The sequence below is a fragment of the Ixodes scapularis genome, unplaced genomic scaffold, assembly GCF_016920785.2.
Source record: "Ixodes scapularis isolate PalLabHiFi unplaced genomic scaffold, ASM1692078v2 PGA_scaffold6__148_contigs__length_123643588, whole genome shotgun sequence".
NCBI classification, from domain to species: Eukaryota; Metazoa; Arthropoda; class Arachnida; order Ixodida; family Ixodidae; genus Ixodes; species Ixodes scapularis.
The window spans coordinates 103,125,990-103,149,770 of NW_024609881.1; the positions used below are offsets into that span (position 1 = coordinate 103,125,990).

The following is a 23,781-nucleotide window of genomic DNA, read 5'->3' on the forward strand; positions in this document are numbered from 1 at the left end:
CTCGCTTGGTCGTTGTCGGTGGAATCGTGGCCGTTGGAGCTTTTCCCAGGTGTTTGTGGATCCAGCGTTCTTGTTCTTCATGGTCTGTTTCAAGTACTTTTTACTTTTTCTTGCTGCTTGAAGTCAGGACACGCGAGAAGCGCGCATAAAAAAATAAACGTCCGTGGGTCGTCGAGACTGCGACGCTGTCGGCCATGCTGATTTGATCGTAAGAAGTGCGCAAGACAGCTTCGCTGTCGTAGGATTTCGTCGTAACCTGCACAAAACTTACGAAAATTTCGTTTCGTGAATACAAATTTGTTCTTAAGTTTTGTCTTACGCACATTTTTGGCGTAAGATCGTTTCGTGAATCTGGCCTCTACACTTCCGAAAGTCGCAGGAAAGGTAAGACAGACAGAGACGACATTGCAAAGGAGCAGATGACGCTCAGATAGGGGTCGCGATCAGCCAATCAGGGCTCGGCGTTGACGTCACCGCTACCCCCTGATAGGAGTGCCCACAGCAAGATGAAAGGATATTCAGCACTTTTAGCCACCACCAAAACATCTCGTATCACACTGCACTTGGTGTCCTGTCACAACTATCGCATATCGTCACCGTTCATTCTCGTGTCTTTTGCACTGCACAAACGTGCCAAGTTTTTCTGCATTTTGAGTTATGCCTGGTGAGCACTAGCATTTCCTTGGTCACAATTGTTACAATTAGCTAAATATTAAATTTCAATTTGAAGTATGTACATGTACTTATCCATTTTTTTTTTAATACTTAACATTTATTTTGGTTAGTTTGTATATATCCACATACAAGGTATTCACTAAAAAAAATTTTTAACCGCAAAAACTGCATTAGCGAACACTCATTCTCCGCTTACCACTTTTGAATGAGGAAACGCTATCACTGCATTTTGGCGGGACCGAGCGTTCAGAGACAAAATTTATTTTTGCAGTAAGAATAACATTGTGCTTTTATTTTTTTTGAGGGGGTGGGGGGTGGGACATGATTGTATACTTTTCTTCCGGCCCTCGAGACAAAAGCTTGCTAATCCGACCCTTCAACAAGAAGTCTGGAGACACCGCCCTGCCACGGCCGTAAATTGGGGCAATGTAGCAAATGTTACACCACCTTCCATCTGAAATAACTAGCCAGGAAATTGATAATTTCCCATCAGCACAAATGTGGCCCAATGCCGACCCTTAGGCCTACTAAACCAAGTTTGAAATGCTCCCTTTTCAGGAAGTGTGGACAACCAGCAGATTGGCCAAAATGCAAATTGACAATGAGCCAATTTCTTAAAAACAGGAGCAATAATAAAAGGCAACAATATTTTTTGGTTTTCTATCGTGGAAAATGATTCCATTTATTCGGCACACATCATTTTTATTTACAGGGTGAACATGACGAGCCATTTCACCGACGCCAAAAAAGGTGTCCACTTCTTCAAAAGGATTGACTCTTCACCTAACAAGACTTGGCATAGAAAAACAAAAAAAAAATAAACTGATTGCTTCTTACAAAGTTTACAAGAGCTCATGAGCAAGTCCTCAACAAGAACTCGAGCAAAACATTCATGCACAGACACATTATTCAATATAACGCCGCCGCCGTCGCACACCTAGTCCGACTTCTCTGCCTTCTTAGACTTTTTCTTCTTCTTATGCTTGTGCTTGTGCTTCTTGTGTTTCTTGTGCTTCTTCTTATGTTTCTTGTGAAGCTGCTTGTCTTCGTCTTCGCTTGAATCAGACGACGAACTGCTGGACTTCTCCTCTGCAACAGCAGCCACCACCGCTTCTTCGGTGGCGGATGCAGATGGTGCCATCGGATTCGCAGACTCCTGCTCCACATCCACCTTGGGCTTCTTGACCGGTACCACTGCCTCGCTCTCCACCGGAGTGGAGACTGACTTCCGCTTGCTCCGTTGCGCACTGTCATCCTCCTCGATCAGTTCGTCGTAGTCCGGCTCAAAGCGAGACTCGTCTTGCGTCGACTCCTTCCTGCCCCTCAACTCGGCCACGGCAGACCTCTCGGTCTTCTGTTGAGTGGGCACCGAAGCAGCAGACGGCACCGCGAAGCTCGCCACCCTCTCCCTGTCCCTCTCTGGCTGATGATGGTGATGATGATGACTCCTTTCCAGCTTGTCCCCTTTACTCTGCTGCTGGGACTGCGGCGCTGTCATCAGCAGGGGTGGTGGCCAGTCCATTCGGCGAGCAGCCGCTGCAAACCTTCGTTCTTCCATCTCCCTCTCCTCGAGCCTGAACCGGAGTCCCGGGTCCATCCTGCTCCGCCGATGGTCGTGGTGGCCCCTGTGCTGCTGGCGCTCCAACTCTTCCAGGAGGAACCGGCGGTGTTCTTCAGCTGCCATCAGCTGGCGGCGGTCGTGCTCGGCTTCCGCCATCATCTCCCGCCGGCCTTCCTCGTAAGACCGCCTGAGCCTCTCCTCCGGGGGCATTCCGTAGTAGCGGTCCTCTTTGCGCCGTCTGCTACGGTCTCCGTCCGGCGTCCTAGACCTATGGTCCTGTCCTCCCCTGTGGCCATCTCGCCCGCCTGACCTCAGCGAGCCCTCCCGCAGTCTGTGCGAGGAGCGAGAGGACGACCCACGCTCCCGCTGACTGCGGTCTTCCCTCGTACCACGCACCCGACCATCGTGACCACCCATCTCCGGAGGGAGCCTACGGTCATCCGGTCTGTGGTCCTCGGGACGGCGGTCCGAGGACCTGTCATCCGGCTTCCGGTCGCGGTCCTCTCTTCGGCTGCTCGAGCGCGGGGGCTTGCTGGAGTCGGACGGGAGGCCACCTTGGCTCATTTCGCTCTCGCCCCGTAGCATCTTGTCGCTGAACTTGGACCTGTCCAGCTTTATCCGCTTCAGCTGGCCTTCAGCCAAGCTCCGCTGTTCCCTGTCCGTTGGCGTCAGCACGGACCGCCGCTCCTTGTCAGACGTGATGGTCACCTGGAGCGTTCCGTCAAGCCTGTCCCGCAGACGTGACGGCACCGACACCTCCCTCCGTCCCTCCTTGACCTCACGCACCGGCGGCAGCTCGACGACCTGAGACGGCTTGTCCTCCCGCGGGGGTTCAACTCCCCGTTCCTCTCCTCTCGGAGAAGATTCGGCAGTTGCGTGCAAGGGCTCGGTGCTCCGCGGTGGAGCAGACGCGGACGCTTCGACAGGCGGCGCGCTCTTGACCTTCTTCTCTCCCGTCGAACGGATCGAAGACGCCGCAACGATGGCGGTCTTCAGCGGCTTGTGGAGCAGCACATTTTCTGCCCTCATGATCACCTCCGATGACAGCGTGGGCTTGGACTCCTTCGCTTCCTCGACAGGCGGCTTCCGCACAGGCGACAGCTGGCCCTCTTCTTCCAGGTCCTCTCGCTCCCACTTGGAGAGTTCAGGCAGTTCCACCTGGAGCTCTGGCTTAGCCGGAGGAACCTCTTCGGCACCCTTCTCTTTAGAAGCGAGCTCCGCCTCGGTTCCCTGCCAGGACTTGTCCTCCGGCTTCAGCAACTTCTCTTCAGCCTGCAGTGTCTTCTCGGGGGCTCCGGGAGCCGCGCGGAGCTCTTCGGTGGACCCAACCACCACCTCCTGCTTAGCCACCGTCGGCAGTTGTTGGAGTGCCAGCTGCTTCGCGGCCTTGGCGGCCTGCAGGGCCGCACGACTCTGCGCAACCTCCATCATCTGCTGAATGAGGCCCTTCTCCTGTAGCTTGCTGTCCTTCAGCTTCTTCTTCTTCTTCTTCCGCTTCACAAGCTCGTCCTCCGCGCCGGGCGGCAGCTGGCTCGTCGAGTCGTCGGAGGTCCTCGCCGCCTTCCTCAATGCAGCGGCTTCCTCCTGCAGCTTCAGCTTCTTCTTGTGTTTGTGCTTCTTTTCCTTGGCCGCCGCCTCAGGCGCGAGCTCTGCGGCAACCTCCTTCTCAACCTTGAGCGGTGTTCCCTCGGCCGGTGCTACTTCCGTTGGGACTGGATCTGCGGGCGGCTGTGCAGCCGGCTCCGCCTTTGCCTTCGTCTTCTTCAAGACGACCTCGACAACCTCCTTCTTCGGTTCCTTTGCCTTGTGGTGGTGCTTGTGCTTGAGCTTGTCCTCACGCTCCTTCTCCTTGAGCCGCTTCTTCAAAGCCTTCGCCTCCGTATCGAGGGGAGATCCCCCTCCCTTCCTCTCCTTCCCCTCCCCCTCCCTCACAACTAAAGGAGTAGTAATGGCGTCGGAACGCCGGTACGAGTACTCTCTCCCCCTCCCTTCCCTGGCGTCCCTCCCCTTCAGCGCCTCCGCCTCTGCGGCCGCGATTGCGTCCGGCGGGGCGTAGTCGGCACGCGAAGATCGCGGGGGCCGCTCGCCGTGGAAGCGCGCCATCGGCACCCCCGGGTCGTACCGCCTGTCCCTCATGTCGTGGTGCGGGGGGGGTGGCCCCCCCTGGAATCCTGGGAAGCGGAATCCAGAACCGCCCCCGCCATCATGGTGGTGGTGAAAGTAGTGGCGCTCGTCGAACTCCACCGGCATCCCCATGTGCTCCGGGGGGTAGCCACCCGGAGGGTAGCCCCCGAAGAAGTGGCCGGGGCCCCTGCGGTGGCCGCGGAAGTGGGGCGGCGGAGGCGGAGGGGGCGGCGGCGACCTACCCCCGCGGTAAACGCCGGCGATTGGTGGCGGCGGCGGCAGCGGGTGGTGGTGGTACGAACGCGGGGACCGTGGCGAGCGCGACCTCGCGTACGGTCGCCTGCTCTTGCTGTGGTAGTGGCGGCCCCTGCGCTGCTGGGATGACCTTGCGGGGGACCGAGAAGACCGATAGCTGCCACTGCGGGACCGCCGTGCTCTCGGGCTTTTGGGGGATGCGCGGCGCGGTGCCGCTCCGGCGCTCGGCGAACGCGAGCGCGATCCCCTGCCTCCACCGCCTCCGCGGTGGGCGCCCGAGCGCGAGCGGGAGCGGGACCGCGAGTAGGAACGGGAACGCGAGCGTGAGTAGGACCGCGAGCTTGCACTGTATCGGGAAGGGGAGCGGGGGGAGCGCGAGTAGGAGCGCGGGGAGTAGGAACGGGAGCCGCCGCTGCGGGGCCGGGACTTGGAGCGGGAGCGGCTGTAGGAGGAAGACCGCGAGCGCGTCTTGGAGTGGGAGCGTCGGCGGCCGCCCTCCCGGCCGCCTCGGCGGTTGCGGTGCAGGTCGCGGAGGTGCTTCTCGAATTCCTCCAGGGGATCGCCGGCACGTCTGCTCCTGCTGGAAAAGGCAGGGGAGGTGTGTGTCAACGACACAGGGGACAACGCACATATACTATGTATCGAACATGCTGTTGCAGAGCAGTCAACACACTTGAGACCAATTGCTGCTGCAGCAAACCCTCTTTCCGATTATGCGACAATGCAGCTCGTTTCAAGTCATAGCTGCACGGTTCATACCTCTCTCAAGCTGAAATGGGTAACAGAATTTTAAGAAATCTCACACAAAACAATGATTAAACTCAAACTTTTCAGCTGAGAAACAACCAAACCCACCTTTTAACAGATGCGTCACTGTTGCTCACAACTCGCGAGAAATTCCCCATTTCCTTTCCTTAAATTTCTCGACACGCTCGCAAAAACGAAGTTCTTGGCTGAGAGCCCAAGCAGCACGGAATTTGGCCAAGCACTGGCCAATAGCTGGCGATGGTCGTTTGGCCAATGGCCAAAGAGTGGTCATTCATCGACCAGTATTCGGCCGATGGCTGATGGCCAGCGGCCAGAGAAAGGCCAGTTATCAGCCACTGTCTGGCCACTGGCCAAAGTCTCATTGGTAGCCATTGGCCAATGACTGGCCAAATCTGTGCTGCTTGGGAGCCCTGCATCAAACCAACTGTCTCCACCATGCGAAAAGGTCCCAGGACCACACCATCAGCAAAGCCACATCACATCGAAGTGCAACGGTCACAAAGGTCTTTGCAGCTGAGGCACCAAGCACCTCAGACACTAACAACTAAAGAATGGAATATGCAGGATCTAGGACCTAACTAGCAAGCACCCTTCAATGCCTACCTCCTGCGAGCGTGGTAGTCGTCCGCTCCGAAGGGCTTTGCCGGGTTGATGTAGCTGGCACTCGTCGTCATCGGATAGTGCGGGGGTCCGAGCGGCGCCGCGGTCATACCTGCGAGAAAATCGCAAGGTGTCTGATCGCATCGGGCGATGGCACACTGCGCAACGTATAGTCGGTGATGAGTTGAGAGTTAAGGGGAAACTCCTCCGAGCTCTTTCTATTGTAGCAGAGTGAATGCCCGAGAGGAGGCGGCCTCATCTCCAGCATTCTCTACTAAAGTGTGAAGGGGTGTGAGGAGCTTCCCCTGAACCCTTAAGCTGCCACCGGCTTTGTTAGCACGATAAAATGCAGGCGGCGTCGGAGCCTTTTTCACATTTTACTCTGATACGACATTGAAAGGCATGGGACGTTTAATGACATTGTGAGCGCCGAAGGAGGACTTTCCGTCGCACTATCAGTTTCAATGAAATTCTTTTTAACTGACAGAGAAAGACAGTAATACGTGGCAATCGCTCATTTATGCCGATAATGTCATGCTATGTGCACTTGCAGACTCGCGACTGCCCAAAATTTAAACTCTGCCTACATGTTGGTGAACTGACCCATGGACTGCGAGCAAAAGCAAGCGAGAGCAATTTGGCTGCGCAGTGGGATTTCGGCTTTTTTGCATCAGCTTCTTAGTCAGTGCAAAATGCCCTTTACGGCGTTCGTCGCTCGTTCAATCACGAGCCGCTCGTCCAAATCTTTGCAAATCTCTCGAACAAAACCAAACGAGCGAGCAACAGTCGTGCAGAAGAGAACAAACACTCCAGACACTCAAATGCGTAGAATGACGAAACGAACGACAGGCTTGCGTCCATTCTTGCTTTGTACGTTTACGCTTTCTCTCGCTCAAACATCCATCGTCGCGCACGTCAGTTCGTCGAGAAAAACATTTTATTTCTCGTTCTCGGGAGGACCCTGCGGTTGCGTAGAGCCTTACCGGGGGGCGGCGCCTGTCCGGGGAAAGGTGGTGGCGGCAGGCTGGGCGGAGGCAGGTGGCCCTGCGGGGGCGGCACCGGGGGCATGTGCATCGGTGGAGGGGCGTGGAAGCCACCCCCCGTCATGGCCTGGCCGTACTGGGGGTACAGCGGGGCACCCCTGTAGTCCGCGGTGCGCAGGCTGCACATGCCAGAGAGAACGTGCGAGACAATGTCACGCTCAACGCAGCTTATGCGTAATCAACCGATCAGACACCATTGATCCGTTCGCCAGTTCAGAATCGGACAATGTCTTTGCGAGAACGTCTCACCGACGTACGGGTGGCGAGAGAAGTCTCGCGGCATGGAGATAGGAAGAGGAGGCGACATGCCTGCTCGAGCCAGCCATACAAGAAAATCCCAAGTGAAGCCGAAAGTAGAGGTCGGTGGGAACACCCCCAAGAAGGGTGTCCTTTCCGTCCAATAGCATTTCTTGGTTTTGTTCGTTTTTTGGTCATCATTAGGGCGCGTCCCTCCACACCGGAAGTCTACCCCGGCTTCACCTCTGGTGGCGTCGCATCACCTCCCGAAGCTTCCTTCCTCCGTATCCCGCCGCCTCCGATGTGCTTGTCCCTAATATCCCTTCGTCCGTCGTCGATGTCGGCTCGTGTACGGCAGCGGATAAATTCCAGATTTGCAAACGAAGCGCGGGTTGTCGGTTACCTTCCAACGTGAAATAGCGAGCAATCTTAATTTAAGCCCGTGTCTGATCTCACTTAGCCGCAACGCTCAGTTTGTAGAAGATGAACTTTTTTTAAAATCTGTTAGCAGATCACGTACGGTGTTTTCTCGTTTTATTTCAGTCTGCAAATGGCGCTTTGTAGTAGACGAATTGTGTTCTTTGCTCGCGTTAGCGGACGCCACTGTCTACGAACATTATCTTCACAGGCTCTGCGTGGTGAATTGGGCCTCGCTCTTGCTCTCACGGTAACCAAAACCAGACCCCCTGGGTCCTACCGGGCGCCTAATTGCACGGTGAAGGACCGTATGTCACGACTACGGTGCCAAAAACTCATCTTCGACCAGCCTGTTCACCGCATCTTCGTCTCAATCCCCCAAAAATCAACAGCGCCACGGCGGCCATGAGCAAAGAGCCGGTCACCCGCCAAACATGCGAGTCGCGAGCACTGCCAACCATGCAGTGCAATTGCAAAAAAAAGAAAAAGAAACAGAAGAGAAGAGATAGGAGAGAGGACTCCAAGACACTTCGAAAAAATTTTGCTTGCTGCGTAAAGTTCAAGAGTAACAAGGAGAAAAAAAATTCGAAGACACCTAAGCACTTTCTATAAGTTGCGAATGCAAAAGCATGCACGTCGTTCTTCTGCTCCCTTAGTTCGTCTGCGGTGCCTTGGCGTGGACGGCCGCATTTCGCTACTGCCGAGGTTGCAGCTGGCGGCCCAGAGTTCGCGCTCTTGTAAAACAGCCCCCCCCCCCCCTCCTTCCGGCAACGCCTGACACGAGAGCGGCGGCTGCCAATGGCTATCTAGGAGCCGCTTTGCTCTACCATTGGGAGAATGGGCATTTCTTTCGCGTTTTTTTGCGGTTACAGCCGCTGCTGGCTTTGCTCCATGGAATAGTAAATGCTTTCGCATTAAAAAGAAAAAGAAAGTGTACAAAGGGAGGACAGGCTACGCTAGACACGACGTCGCGTGCCTCGAAGGCAGACACTGAAGTTAGCACCAGCTGCATTCCTTGCACCAAAACGCACTTCCGCGTACGACAGAGTGATCGACAGATAGAAATACACGGCAGATATTTTTTGGTCCCCCAGTTTCCGCTTTACGACATCACGTTGCCATCACATTATTGCCTGCTGTGACCCTGGAGGTGGTGGCGGCGGCGAAGGTAAATGCAGCAGAAAGTGGTGGTGCTGTGGGTTACTTCCTGCGACGCAACTTATTGCCACCCTCGGACAACTTTTGGTGCGGGTGAGGTTTAACGCGCTACCCGCACTGGCAGAATACGTGCTCTAGGTATCGCACTCGCGACGCACCATTTAAACCTCAGACTGAAGCACCGTGCCAAAAATGTCGGCAAGCCTCTTATCGTACAACAGACGATAAACTGTTAGATCGCTGCACGACCGAAGGGTCTGTATTGTTTGGAAACTCCAGCACGTCGGTGAACCATTGTACACCAACGAAAGAGAGAAACACAAAGAAACAAAACGGACGACACGGCTCTCGACTTTCTGCAGACGTCTTTACCGACGACGACTGCTCCACTCGCCGTCGAGCTTTTCAGCAGCCAGTTGTAGTAGCTTAGCGTGTTTGTGGAAGTTGAGACCTATTCCTACTGTTTTGTTTTTTCGCGTTTCTCGTTTGTTTGGGTGAAATGGTATGGTTTAGATTGCAAATTTGGCAACTTGAGTACACCGACCGTGCGATCGAGCTGCCCAGATAGAACAAACTAGTGTTGCAACAAATGCTCGAAAGGAGATAAAATTTCAAGCCACCATCAAGCAAACTAGTGATGTCTCATTAACACAAACCACATTAATAGGGATAAACTGTTATATAGAGAACATTTCGGGGACAAACTTGGTTAATATAGGCATTTCTTGCCTCATTATTACAGACAACTCACAATATGGATATTTTCTGGGGGGCAGGGGGGGACAAACATGCCCATTTTAACAAGATGTGCTGATACGTGTAACAAGTAAATTTTTGGCAACATTCGTCAGAAGTCGGTTGCACTGTACAAACAAACTGCAGACAAATCATTAAAGTACCCCCCCCCCACCCCCTTACATTGGACCAAAGGCCCCTTAGAGAAAAGCGAGACGCTGCTCACGACGTTCGGCAGGAAGTACCAATAAAGCATCCGCAACCCTACCCAGGCACGTAGCCAGGAAGGAGGCCCATGGGGCCCAGGCCCCCCCAAAATCTTTGATTTTGCCGGGACCTCCTCTCCCCCCTCCCCCTCATACAGCAATTTGTCATGGGACCTCCTCTTCCCCCCCCCCCCCCCCCCCCCCCCCCCCCCCCGAACCAAAATCCTGGCTACGTGCCTGACCCTGCTATATGCATTTCAATCTCCAATCATATGGTTTACGTCTCAAATGCGTTAGCTGTTCACTAGGTGGCGCAAGCTGCCAACCAATGTAAAGGGCTCAATCAAATCCGCTTATTCAATTCATTTCAACAGGTTCAACTCACTGCTTCTCCCATCTACAGCTCAGTCACTAAGTGTCCTTGCCTCATCCAGAGTTGCGAATACAGTAGGCTCGTAGTAATTCAAACTCGGATATTCAAACGAATTTCAAAATGTTGGTTAGTCCACCTGCGTTTTTAATGTATTTATAAGCCGCTTTAAATCGAATGGCGTCTTCGCGTGATTCATACTTCCTGTTCCCACGGCCCCGTTGAGTGCGCTTCTTTCCGAGCGCTGGTGCACTGCGGAGAAGCAACACCCGCGGGGCTTGCTTTCACGGGTTTTCAGTAAGAAACGCACTCAACGGGGTTAGCTGTACAGAATAGAGAATTTTTTTTTTTGGTGGAACTTAATTTGGTTTTGATGCGTCATGTGCTTTCTAAACGGGCCACGACAGTCAACGTTTTGGGGGGATAAATAGCCTTATCTCATACATTTGACCAATGTTTCATGTGTGGCATACCTGCTTACGATTAGTAGGCCCGTGTAAAGGAAAGCACCCAATATCTGCTTTGTATGTGTAGCCCTCCATATAACAAATCATTATTTTATCTTGCATCATATTTGGATGAACTTCTGGTGATCCAAATTCTGATAATTCGAAGGAAATTCCTGGCTTCCTGAAGTTTGAATGAATGAGTCTACAGTACAATGCGTGGATCAACTGCACACTGTTTCACCTCAAAGTCGGCAACACTATGTATTCCTGCTCTTGGGTTAACCCGACATGCCTAATTTGTACGACATTCTCTATGATGAAATCATGTAACTTCAGAACTCTTCTTAATGCCTGCTACAAGCTCAATAGAAAAATGAGAAGTGACAAGACAGACCACACCTTTCATTACTGAGGGAGTGTGTAGGGTACTATTCGCCTGTGTCAAGCATCTCAAAAGAAAAAAAAAAAAAAAAATGAAGTGCACGAAGGATACCAGATGCACGACAAAAAAGAAAATGCAACAAACAGGGCCGTGCAGCTTTACACAAAATGCAGCGTTGAACTTCGTCTGAAGACAGTAGACAGAACAAGCATGCCATTCTGGTTGCCCATTTTAAAGGAAGAACAGCAACACCAGGACAAAGGAGAGAATAGTGTAGGTACTTTGCAGGTCGGGAATTAGGGTGGGAGGCGTCGTCGGGTGGTCCTCTTGGGTCGCAGCCATCCCCCCGATCGCGCATCGGGCGACGTTCCTCACATCTAGAAGCGCAGCAGACGACCCAACGCCGTTAGTCGGGACTCTAGATAAGTTATTCACGTCTCCTCTTAACTTAGCCTCTGCTAGACCTAACCGGGCCTAGCCTCGCAGTTAGGCCAAACCAGACTTTGCCTTTTCGTTAAGCCTAAGAAGGCTTGGGATCTCTGCCACGCCTAACCATGCTTAGCAACTTTTGCTAAGCCTAACCAGGCTTGGCATCTTTGTTAAGCCTAAGCAGTTAGGCTTAGCATCTTCACTACGCCTGACTGGAAACGTGGACCGAAAGGATTGAACCCACTGCGGATCTGATCAAGCCGCGACAACTTAGCCGGCGAGTTCGTAAGTCATGCACATAGTAAGCCATGCAGAGCTTACAATCATTTCGTTTTGAGAATATCGCATCAGTTTAGCGAGGTATAATGATGCAATTCCACCCAAATAGAAAGTTACACAGTAAGCTTGTTTTGGGGAAAATATCTTAATAAACAGAAGCCTCGCTCAAAAAGTTACAAATAAACACAAAATTAAATTTTTGCATATGCAACAGTAAAACGAAGTCTCGCTGTTGGTGGCAAGAGAATCACGCTGATTGCACTCCTGTTTTCTGCGTCTGTAACTGGACAAGAATGCTTGGACTTAGCTTCATTAAACTAATATCTTCATTATACCATCAGTCATTACTAGAGAATCTACTGAATCAAACACCAAACTGGTCTTCCACACATAGTTTGTGGAAAAAAATTAGTCTGTGTTGCAAGTATCAATCACAATAAGATCCCTCTCAAAACATTTCTACAAAAAAAAAAAAGAAAAAAAAGAAAAAGCATTATTGGAAGCAGCTATGCAGTGAACTACACAGTCGCACCCTCCGAAAACGATCTCTACCGCTCATCTAAAGCGGGGTTCAATACGTTCGGACCACCCATCCGTTTGGCCACGTACAAAGCAAAAGCACAAAGCAGAAAGTGCCACACAAAGACAGCCGCAAAACACCAGGACGAGTCAGACGAGAAGCACAAACAAACGAGCAAACACGTGACGATCCCGGCGCCACCTCGGCACTAGGTCGGGGTGTCTCACCTGTTCCCCGGGCCGTAGTCGTGCCTTGACCGGCGGTGGTCTCCGTAGTCTCCGTGACGGCTGGACCGGTGAAGGGGGGGACCTGACGCATTGACGAGAACCCCAACTTTAGTATTCATTTGTTTGTTCACCATATGTGCTCATGAACTGCTGCTAATGCCCTAATAACGATGCATACGAGTGGATTAGTTTTTTGCTTATTCGTAATAGTTTAGGAGCTACAGTCCAGTCCGTGACTATGTGTGCGTCGGGAGAATTTGTATTATGTGATTTTAGTTTTAGAGCGCAGCTCTTAGGGACCCGTTCCCGGCTTGAGCGGCGCCGGCGTCGCCGTAACCAAGGTCACCCGGCCCCCAAGGTCATCCCAAGGTCACGTGACCCCCCCCCCCCCCCCCCCCCCCCGAGGTCGCGTGCTCCCCCGGAGGTCACGTGACCCCCCCTCCCCCAAAGTCACGTGACACCCCCAGGGTCACTGACCCCCCCGCCGAGGTCACGTGACCTCCCCGATGACGTCACCGGCATCCGCATCGTCATTGTCACTGATGACGTCATCAGTGATGTCACTGATGACCTCACCGGCATCCGCATCGTCATCATCACTGATGATGTCATCACTGGCGTCACTGATGACGTCACCGACATCCGCATCGTCATCATTGCTGATGATGCCATCGGAGTTTGCATCGTCATCGTCACTGATGACGTCATCAATGACGTCAGTGACGTCACTGATGACATCATCGGCATTGTCACGTGACCCCCGAAGGTCACGTGACCCCCCCCCCCCAGGTCACTTCACCCCCCCCCCCCCCCCCAGTACCCTTCCCTCCTCCTCCTCAAGAGCTGCGCTCTAATTTGGTGTTACAGGGAGTTGTAAACGGCTTCCACTTTTTTCTTCTTTAGAATGGCGTGTTATTTGCGTGTATGCTCCAACTAGAACTGAAGAAAGGTGCAGGTTTTTTGATAGCATTCAGCATTACTGTAACTGCAAGCGGCGTCTCATTTTCATGGGCGATTTTAACTGTGTGTGTTCTTCGAACGACAAAACCAGTTCTACTGCTTATCAAGAGCAACCCACATGCTACGAAATTTCAGTTAAAAATGTCAATATCTGCTGCGACAAGGGTGTTGTGCGTACCTTATTTTCTTGCGTATAACCCGCATCGAAATCTATACAAAATTGAAAGTCAAGTTGGGGTGCGGGTTACACGCGAATTTCGCCGAGACGTCGTCAAATCCGTAGCCGGTGAGATCGGTAACCTAGTGGCAGGCCGGAACTACGACCGCTACAAAGTCGTGCGTGCGAAAATGAAGGAAGAATGAGGAGCTGCTAACTGCAAGCTGCGACCGAAGACCTTTCTGCAGTCCGAGGACTGCAGTGTTCCATTTACCCTGCAAATTTCAATCAATTTGAATAAAGGGTTCAAAAGTTGATACCCCCAGGCCATGTCCCCCCTTAAGGTACTGAAGCAGAGCAGATGCCCACAGACCTTGTCAGAAATAACAAACAAGCTATTGACTCCGCCGTGCATCAATGCATGGCTCCGACACGCTAGGATGGCGCTTGAACTGAGCAATGAATAAGAGAACGTCGGTGCCAAGGGAACCACCCATGACATAGCTCACGCAAGTGACGAAACCTTCGAGGTACAAGAGGGGTGGAACTCATGAAATGCACTTGAGAGCAGCCACGGGAGCAGCTGAAACAGCTGTTTTGGAGCAGGTTGGGAGCAGCTAAAACGAAATTCTGGAGCAGGCTAGGAGCAGCTCAGGTCAGTTTTCATTGCACTTCAGCTTGTGCCTTAGACGAGCACGAGAGCAATTTCAATTGTGCTTAGCAGCACAGATGAACACGAGTGGTTAGGAACCTAGGTAGATGGGATAGCAGTGTAACAGATGCGAAAACTTGAAACTTCGTGAGCCTTAATGAGAACCAAAAAGAAAGTACCGTATATTTTTGAAGATAGTGTCCTTGATATTTTCTGAGTGGCTTTCAGCTGCGCAAAATACAGTCGAATCTCGTTAATTCAAACTTGAGGGGGACCGAAAATTTGTTTGAATAAAGCAAAGTTTGAATTACCGGGTGTTTTCTCCCATAGAGACGCATAGGAGGGGACCTGCATGTTAGTTTGAATTATCCAGAAGTTTGAATTAAGAGGGTTTGAATTAACGAGATTTGACTGTACAAACCAGCACTGCTTATCGCACAACCCAGACGTGCTCGACAAAGTAATTACAGTATAGACCACTTACAACGTAACCGCTTATAGTGCAGGACCGGGTAAATGCGGCTTTTTTAAACCACCGGCTCGCCTCCAATAGAACTCCATGTAATTACATACCGCTTAAAATGCAGGCGCGCGAAGGGAAATACCGGTTATAGTGCGGTTTCCGGCCAGCGCAGCGAGCACGCTTCCCTGTGCGACGCTAGATAACGGCGCGAGCCGCAGGCGGCACTCGCAGGGCAAGGAGGTTGCTCAAAGATAGAGTTGGTCGTGGCTCGAAGAAGCGGGGAGAAGCGAAAAGAGAGGCTTCAGTTGCCATAGTGACGAAGGGACGCACGCATGTGTCGTTCACGTGCGTGCGTCCCACTGCAGCGACAGACCAGTCGCAAGTCGAGGAGAAGTGTTTACACGCGTTGCGTGCCGGTCGCGGGCCGGCTGCTTCTATCTACAAACATGGCGTCGGTTGTGATCGTCGCGTGGTGGAAGCTCATCGTTCCGCTTTAAAGCGCTATCCTTGACTATGAACTTTCGTTGTGTGTTGCTATAACCCAGCACGTACTAGAAGGGAAGATCCGCCTACTCGTGCGGCGATGTCGTGGCGGCACTCTCAAGACGGCAGAAACGCCAGTGTCGTCGTGTTTGTTTACTTCGACTACTGTGGTGCTTTCTAAGCATTTGTGTTTTCGAACATCGCCCGGATTTCTTATTTGGAGCATTTCATGCCTGTGCTCAAGTTGAAGGTATTACTGGCGCGTACCGTATAAAGGATGCGAATGTTCACACGTTTTCATCACTGGAGAAAAGTGATTAGGGTTAGCAATCCTGAACGCTCGCAACGTCCGTCCGCAACCCGCGACGCCGTTGTCTGCTGAAATAAAGACTTTCCTCAAACTAAGCTTTATTTTTAATCTAACATAGAAATAAATTATTTTACAAAGGTAAGTTGTCTCATGGCATGTATTTTGGCCCGAATAATTGATGTTTTGGTTATAGACCGTTCCATTAGGGTCATAGCAGAGAGGGTAAAAGAGAAAAAAATGCACTCCCCCTCTCACCCAGCATCTCGTCCGCTCTGCCGAGTGGGCTGTAGCTAGCGTCCGGCTGGCGTGCAAACTCTGTTTAAAATCGCGTCATTTTGGAACTTTCAAGCGCAGATGCGCAGATTTTGGTATGCCAGTTGTCGTGTAATACTATGCTAGATAAAAAGACTCCCAGGGTCCAATTGCGCCGTTAGCTGCGTGCAAATAAAAAAAAAAGAGGGAAAACTGTGCCAGATTGGCCGGTCTCTTTGGCGAAAAGTAAATCCGGTTGCTGTACCTTTTTTACTATACAAAAGTTTGTACTGGTGTAGGCCTTTAGCGACCATGAGTGGAAGTCTGAAATAATAAATAAAACGTGCTCTCCTGCCGCAATACAAGCAGTAGTTGAGGGTAGTACTGCCGGCTGACTCAACTGCTATTTAAGTAACGGAAAAAATATATGCTAGTACCATTTAGCAAAATAGAACAACAATAGGCTGACTTTGGAGTAGCAACAACTATTTTAAGAACGCGAAGCACTTCACAACGGCAGCCACGAGCGAGAGTTCCATGTTCCGTACAGCCTGCCGATACAGCCCAAAGATGGAGAACGGCAACCTCCCAGTTTGTCGTCTGCTAGCGGAGTCGGGCGCGTGCCCTCTCTCTCGCTTTACCCCGCCGAACCCGCTGAACTTCCCGGATGTGTGGAGAGGGTGCTGCGGTCTAACAAAATGGTGCCGCCCAGAGAGCACTAAATGGAATGGTCTATAGCGCGGTACCGCTTATAGTGCGGATTTTCGCGACTCCCGCGACATACGTTATATGCGGTCTACACTGTATATGGGCAAGCCACGTGACGTGCGTAAGCAACAGATGTGCAGTTGCGTGGAGGAACAAGGCAACAACTTTCGAGTTTATCCTATTGTGCAACTCAATATCGAAGCAGCAGACTACGATTAACAGAGTTATCGTATTCGAAGCGATAAGCAGGAGCAAGGTTACAGTACGCCGAGCAGATCTACCGCTCGTGTGAGAGCTGCTGGGCGACAAGGTTTCCGATCGGGCCGAATTTCAGTTCTATCAAATCACGATTTATCTTGTGGGGATGCGGTTCCAACTTCTAACGATAAAGTACTAAAAGGAATCTTTTGCTAGTGTGTTTTCAACTGGCTGACGTCCGGATCTCGGGCCGCAGAGCCTCAGGCAATTTGACGCTGGACGACTCGACCTCATTTCGGCCGACTTGCTTCACCGCTTATGGTTGAAAAATAACAATCCAGTCGCAGGTGGTGTAGTGCTTGGAATCCGATTCTCGAGTTTTTTTCGCGCACAGGAAGGATATACAGAACAAAGAATTGCAAGGCAGACCAGGCTAAACGCGCTTATTGTTGCCAACCGAGTCGATCAAAACCGAAACCAAGACAAAATACATTTTTTTTGACGCACGTGCGATTTGCTGCATAATGACGCGAGGTATTGGCTGTGGCGCAATTTCCGCGAAATGGCACAGGATGGAGCAGACAAATGCGTCTGGTGCAAAATGGCACAAATGGCGCAGCCGTTCCACCCCCGAAGTAAGCTTCAGACTTGGAGCGTAAGTTCCCAAGCCTGGCTACATAGTGCCCAGGGTTCCCCAGTGTACCCCTGGATGCTCACTAACTGGTTTTACGCCTTTAAATGAGTGGCCGGCAGTGCTGCTGCGCAGGGCAATCGTAAGCAGTCGCAAAAGGCTTAAAAACTGGTTGTGCCTTTCAAGAAGCTATTGCTCAGTGTAACCACCTGCTTAAGATATCTGAGTCGTGTTCATTGGAGCTTAACTATGCACATGTGCATTACTTTCCAAAATATTTGTGGGCTTCTGCACCGCTTTGTTACATCAATGCAGAGACAGGGAGGCATTCCTTGGCTATCAATCAAGAGATGGAAATCCCTCGATGTAACGAGTTTAAGAATGCCTGCCTTGGAGGAAAAAAGGTGCGGAGAGGAGAAAATAAAAGGGCGAGGCTTACCCCTTCCCGATCCCCTCGGACTGTCCAAGCCGGAGTCGCGGCCGGACCTGCCCGGCAACTGGAAGCAAAGCAATGGAAAAAGAACATCTCATTCAACTCCATTTTTTTTCTTCAGGAGTCCACTTTTGTAGAACTAACACCGTGCAACCCATATGAAACGAGAAATTTCAAAACAGTGCATGTAAAGCATTTTCTTTGAACTGGCAACAATGTGTGGTTAGGTATTGGAGTTGTGTGGTAAAATTACCTCAGTCAAAAGCTACAAACGAAAAATGTATTCTATCCCTTTTGATGTTACCAAGTTAGGCCTATTTCTGATGAAAGTCGAGGGCTACTGTGGCTCCAGCTGGTTCGTAGCAGACGAAAGCCGTGCTCACCATGGAAGATGCACCCTTATATTTACACTCTGAAATCGCGAGATTCGTTTCCCTGGCCCTTGGGTTCTGACAATGCTAAAAGTTCACTGGCTCACCTGTTTCTCCATTTCTAGGTTTGAACAAGAGACTTGTTCGAACTCAAAAATCAACCATCTAACCACGACTGCATCGTAACCTTCTCTTCGACATCTCTAGAACTGCATTAGTAGGCTCAGCTCGTCCCAAGGTCAAATGATTCATCCAGCCCGCACCGAAAAGTGGCTTGCACTGTGAAAATACACGCAAAATACACTTGCCACAAAAACAGAAATGCTGCAGCCCATTGGTGTAGACGTAATTTGCTATTTAGTCACGAGATGATTTGGCATTAGAACGTTTGGCATTAGAACAGCTCACAATCTATTCGGACTTTGATTTCAGTGAACGGTAGGACAGCCACGGGACCCACCCAGGAGGCAAGTTGTGTAGAAAATACTGGTTTCGGTAATTCAGGTATCTAGAGAAAGAACAGCTGCACTCAGTCCACACAAATTAAACACACAAAACAGTTAAAGACACAAAACAGAGCGAACTAAACCTGCCTGAACTGAGCCGGGCCAGACTGCATCGAACTGAATTGAACCAACAGGCCGGAGTGAACTAGACAGAACTGAACTGACGTAGACTGGACCAAACCGGTTGGACTGAACCGGACTGTACCGCCACACCAAACCGGTTAGGCCAGATTCAACTGGACAGGATCATGGTGAATTTGCATGGTTCTTTCTGCGAACTCTGGAAAGGGAGCGCACGATCGGGTAGGGGAAAGAGAGTGCAATGGCCTGATCGGCTGGTTCTTTCCGAGGGCACCCCTCCCTCTCGGAGCACTCTCTAGCACTCTGTCTCTATACCCGTTTTCACCTCAAGAACCGCAGTAAAAAAAGTCAGTCTCCTCGCGGAGCATTACTGATTTCCCTTTTTATGCTGATAATTGAGATATATGTAGGTGTATTTTAGATTAGATATATGTTCTCTTATCAAGACGTACAAGATTCAAACGCCAAAAGCACCGCTCCTGCGTCCGACGACCAAATTTTGTGAGAACTACTTCGCGCGGCGTAGGGACGTGGAGCAAAACTTCCTTTTTTCTTGAGGTGAAAACGGGTATAGTGGTGCAGGCGTCACGTGGTACTTGGACAAGGATCACATGGTTTTGTCGACGATGGCCACCGGCGGTCTGCGGGGTCCGGCATGACGGTGATGGATATCTGGTCCTACAAAGTGCTTGTTTGCTTGATGGAGCGAGGATCACAAAAACATTGTAATCCTCGCTTGTGACTTTGACAGAAAAATTCGCAGTGGAAAGTATTCCCAGCGCTTTTACGAGATTGCTCATCTAACAGTGGTGAACCCGCTAAGCCTAACCGACGAAGAAACAGCTCGCAGGGATCGCCGTTGTTTCACCGGGCTTTGTGAACGCTTCGAGGAATTTTCAGGTTTGGTAGAAGTGTGTTTGAAGGTTTGTGTCGTAAAATAAAAGTTCAGTCCAGTCCGGCCCAGTTGTAAAACCAACTGGGCCGGACTGTACTGGACTGAACTGAACAGGACTGACCCAAAACGAGACCAATTTAAACTGGACCAAACCAAAGTGGACCAGCCCCAAAATGTAGCAACCCAACTCACGTTGACCGGCATGCCGGCGTAGTTGGGCACGCGCGTCGTGATGGTGGCGATGGCGCACACGCTGTCCCCTCCGCCATTGTCCAGACCCCTGGACGACGGACTGCGGTGGCGACGAGAAGACGACGAGGAACGGCGCCGGCCGTCGTCGCTGTCTTCGCCGCGCTCACGCTGCTGCGGGGACATGGTGAGGGCCTCGTCCAGGCTGACGCCCGGAGGCTCCTCGGGGCGCTCGTCTGCCAACGGCGTGCCGGGAGGGTTGTCCGGGACGGAGCTGCGACAACGGGCAACCAAAGAGTTTATTTATTCCTTTATTTCGAGTACCCTCGGGGCCACGAGGGCACTGCAGAGGGGAGAGGCGGAAAGGGTAGTGAAGCTGCACGCCGCAAAACACGAGACAAGGGACGTCACAAAGGACGCGCGTCTTGATCGCACCCGACGGATTCGGGATACAAATGAGGCGGGCACATGCTGCGTCGCCGTGTCACGTGACACCGCATCGTCACGTGACGTCAGGATTTGCCGTCATGTGACGTGTCACACAATGCCCGCACATACGCGGTGCCGATAGTAGTGTCACCGCGGTGGCACGACGTGAGAGTTGAGTCAGTGTATTTTGCTTACATGAACTCGATCCGTGCATCAGTCAAGCATAACGCGCCCGCCTTTTTTGTAAGACTCCGCCTTATAAGACATTCTCTGTTACAACACGACACAATCACCTCTAAGTAAAATTAGCAGGGGTCGGCGATAGGCCATTCCGGAAATAAGCCCATCGACAAACTACGGCAATTGGATGCACGGCTCGTGGTGGAGTACCGAAGACTATAGCAGTGATGAAAGCAGCATTGGACCTTCCTGCGCGGTTGACAAGCAATCTCAACACTTCGTTCCACCTTAATTTAAAGCGCATCCGCTGCTACGTATGCGCTTTTAAGGGGGGACGCGGGCTTTGAAAACCGGAAAATCGCGAAAAAGTCGATTTTTAGAAAACCTTATTTTTCGGTTGTATATCTCATAAACTACCTTCTCTGTAATTATCAGCACCAAATACAACGGGGAAATATTTAAAAACAATTATTTACGAGGCCTGAATAGCATCCAAGTGACGGTCAAACGTCAAAATCAACCCCAACTTCGCGTGCTCGCCATTTTTGACGCGTTGGGCCGACGGCCGCCATCTTAGTGTTGTTTTGAATGTGAATTCTTTCTCTTTTTTTTGCCAGCTCCCAAAATGGCGTCGGCCGCGTGGTTACGGCGTGGTCGCCGTTCTTCCATGTCGCAATCGCAAGAACGCGATTGGACAGAGCGCGCGCTCGAGGAGCGTGCGGGGGAGCGCGCGACTGCTATTGGCTGGGACGCGATTTCTCCGCGCGCGGAGCGCTCTCCTCCTCCGTTTCTCCTGCTGTTGCCACTTGCGTTGTCTACTTTTGGTAGTGGTCTGCTTGCACGCGCTCTTGCTTTGTCAGCTCCACTTCGTTTTTTGCCATCTTTTTGTGATCGTTTTCCGAACTTTCTTTGAGTAGTTTCGTGTAGCGTGCCCGTCTGTTCCGTGGTCGCACACGATGCGGGGTTCGAAGTACAAGACGGTGCACGCGTTTGGCGCGCGGAAGCGGTCTATGAAGTTAGTGCGGATGGCGAAGTTGGAAGTTTCTGCACGGCGTGCCGTCAATGATGATCGCGTCAACATTTCCAGTGATGGATTTTCTGTGCCATCGGCTGTTGTCGAGGAAGAACGCATCGCCCCGCTTACGACTGGAGTACCGAGCATGCCGACCGTTGTGGTTCCTCCCGAGATCGCGGGTCCCAGCGCCCGTCTTCCGCCTGCCGCGACAAGTAGGAGCGCGTCTTCTAGCACCCATCTACGGACGCATTTCCTGACACGTGAGGAGATCGAAGCAGAAGCTAGACATTGTGATATTGCTCAAGCCGAACTTGGAGCTATGCCAGCAAACTGCACTGCATGAAGCGGTGTTGAGGTTCAACGCCGGCTGCTACAAGGCAACTGCAGAAATATCGGTTGCAGTGGGACTTCAGCCGACCCATCTAGCCCTCCAACGAGCTGCCGAAAAAGATGCCCTACGTCTGCATAAGGCCAGCAAACGACATCAAGAGAATTTGAAAAGGCGGAACAAGAAGAAAGTGCGCAAGAACACTTCTGACTATTCTGCAGGGTCATTCTAAAGCTGAAAATCTGCGTGCAACTTTCAAGAGCTGTTTTCTCAAAATGGATTTTTTCACTGTCGTGGCTGCTCGTCCCAGCGATATCTCAGGAACTGATGAATGGATTTTTGTGCTGTCTTTTTTATTCTGTTCATTAATAAATTTATGAGGGCATAACAGAGCCCTTTTTTTAGAAAACTGTACTAAAAATTTATAATAAAAAAATGAAATTTGGTGAATGTGGGTTTCATTGACTACACAAAATTCAAAGTTGCGTTAAAATTTTTCAACAAAGAAATTTTAAAAAAGGGCTCTGTTATGCCCTGGGGAATGTATCCAGGGGTCATCATAACAAATATTACGCCGCTACTACCTTTTTCAAATTCTCCAGACCTGGGATAAGGAATGCATATGGACGATTTTGATAAATATTTGTAACTTGAGAAATAATATGCACAGCTCCATGAAACTTTGCAGTTACTCTTATGTCTGTGCTATAAACGCATTCTGTAAATTTCGTTCAGATATCTCTAGAAATAAGAAATTTCATATTTATTCCCCACCTCCTTCCTTAAGCGTCAAGCGAGACATCGTGGCAATCGTCCATCTTCCGGCACGTGGTCTTTCATTGACTAAATGCATCAAGTGCAGCGAATGTCCCGTAACCAGTGCGTTTAGTATCTGCTTGTGGTTATATGTGTTCGAGCCTTTGACTGCACTCTGACCTAAGATAAAACAAACTATACAGTGAATAGAAACAATGCGAAATACATATTTGTACCATTTTCCTTTCCTCCTACTTCTCAAAAGATTTGAGTCGTCCAACAATGATTCTTTATTTTGTTGTTGCTTTGCCCATCTCAATGTAGGTGTGGCACAATTCTTAGCAAAAGCGGTGTCTTGGCGCAAGATGAAGGACACTTTTCTTCATGGCGCAATTTGACGCAGCACTTCCATGCTGACATACCTTGTGTAAGTATTATTATGGCCCACCAGGCGTTTTCTCGACGTGCAAGTTACACGCGCAAGCCGAGGTGAGAGCAGGGTCGGGTACGTGCGGTGTACACGTTCCCCTCCAGAACTAAACAACGCCATCGAAAAAAAAACTAGGTACAAGTAGTGCATTACATACAATTCCGCCCGTCACATTAACCGGAGGGATGTTGCTGCCGGCATACGAGAACACAACTCACCCGGTTGGGCTACGGTAGCCGCTTTCTTTCCTTGGCTCGGCATCGGCAGCCTCTCCTTCCTTCGAAACTTCCGCTGCATCATCTGCAGCCGGGGCGGGCGACGACTTCTCCCCGTCCTCCTTTGTCTCCCCTTTCTCCTCGGCCGCGGGAGACCTGGCATCCGCGACGGGCGACGCAGAGCCACTGGTAGTCCCGGGAACGGTTAACGCAGAGCCCACGGCGGCAGGCGACATCGAGGCAGCGGCAGTGGCGGTGGCAGACGACTCCGACGTTCCGGCAATGGACGGAGATGACGACCCGGCAACAACAGACAACGGCGGCGGCAGGGCGACGTGCGCGCGCTTGGCGCGCGTGTATCCCGTCTCGTTTTTGAAGTTGAGCACGGCCGTGCGGAGGAAGCGGTTCGGGATCAGGTTGTTCGGGGAGATGTCGCATTCGTGGCAGACGGGGCATTCGTGCTGCTCAGAGTCCAGCAGGGCCTGACGCACGCCTATGTAAAGAGAGACCAATGTTGCATTAAGGGGAGACACTACCCATGAAAAAAAAGTTTCTGTAAAAAAAGTTGATTTTGAAAAATGGCATAGGCATTTACATCTGCCAACATCTACAGCCGGTTATAACGAAGTCGGTTATAACGAAATAGCGGCTACAGCGAAGCGACCACAATTCCCCATTCCTTATGCACTTCGTTACAACCAAAG

General features: G+C 51.3%; 1 protein-coding gene across 2 annotated transcripts in view; it reads right to left on the reverse strand.

Annotated features, from left to right (window-relative positions):
• Positions 1-908: 908 nt before the first annotated feature.
• The window catches only part of LOC115309321 (E3 ubiquitin-protein ligase RBBP6), a 60,964-nt gene continuing 38,091 nt past the window's right edge, over positions 909-23,781 (reverse strand). Inside the window, exons 10-16 of one of the 2 annotated variants that reach the window (XM_029967552.4) lie at positions 23,081-23,570; positions 19,728-19,998; positions 17,689-17,746; positions 12,436-12,517; positions 6,967-7,145; positions 5,987-6,095; positions 909-5,195 (exon numbers count right to left, since the gene is read on the reverse strand). In XM_029967552.4, coding sequence (XP_029823412.2) covers positions 1,613-5,195; positions 5,987-6,095; positions 6,967-7,145; positions 12,436-12,517; positions 17,689-17,746; positions 19,728-19,998; positions 23,081-23,570 — 4,772 coding nt within the window. In that variant the 3' untranslated portion in view covers positions 909-1,612. The remainder of the gene's footprint in view (positions 5,196-5,986; positions 6,096-6,966; positions 7,146-12,435; positions 12,518-17,688; positions 17,747-19,727; positions 19,999-23,080; positions 23,571-23,781) is intronic. The other variant, XM_040221232.3, reaches the window with a different exon arrangement.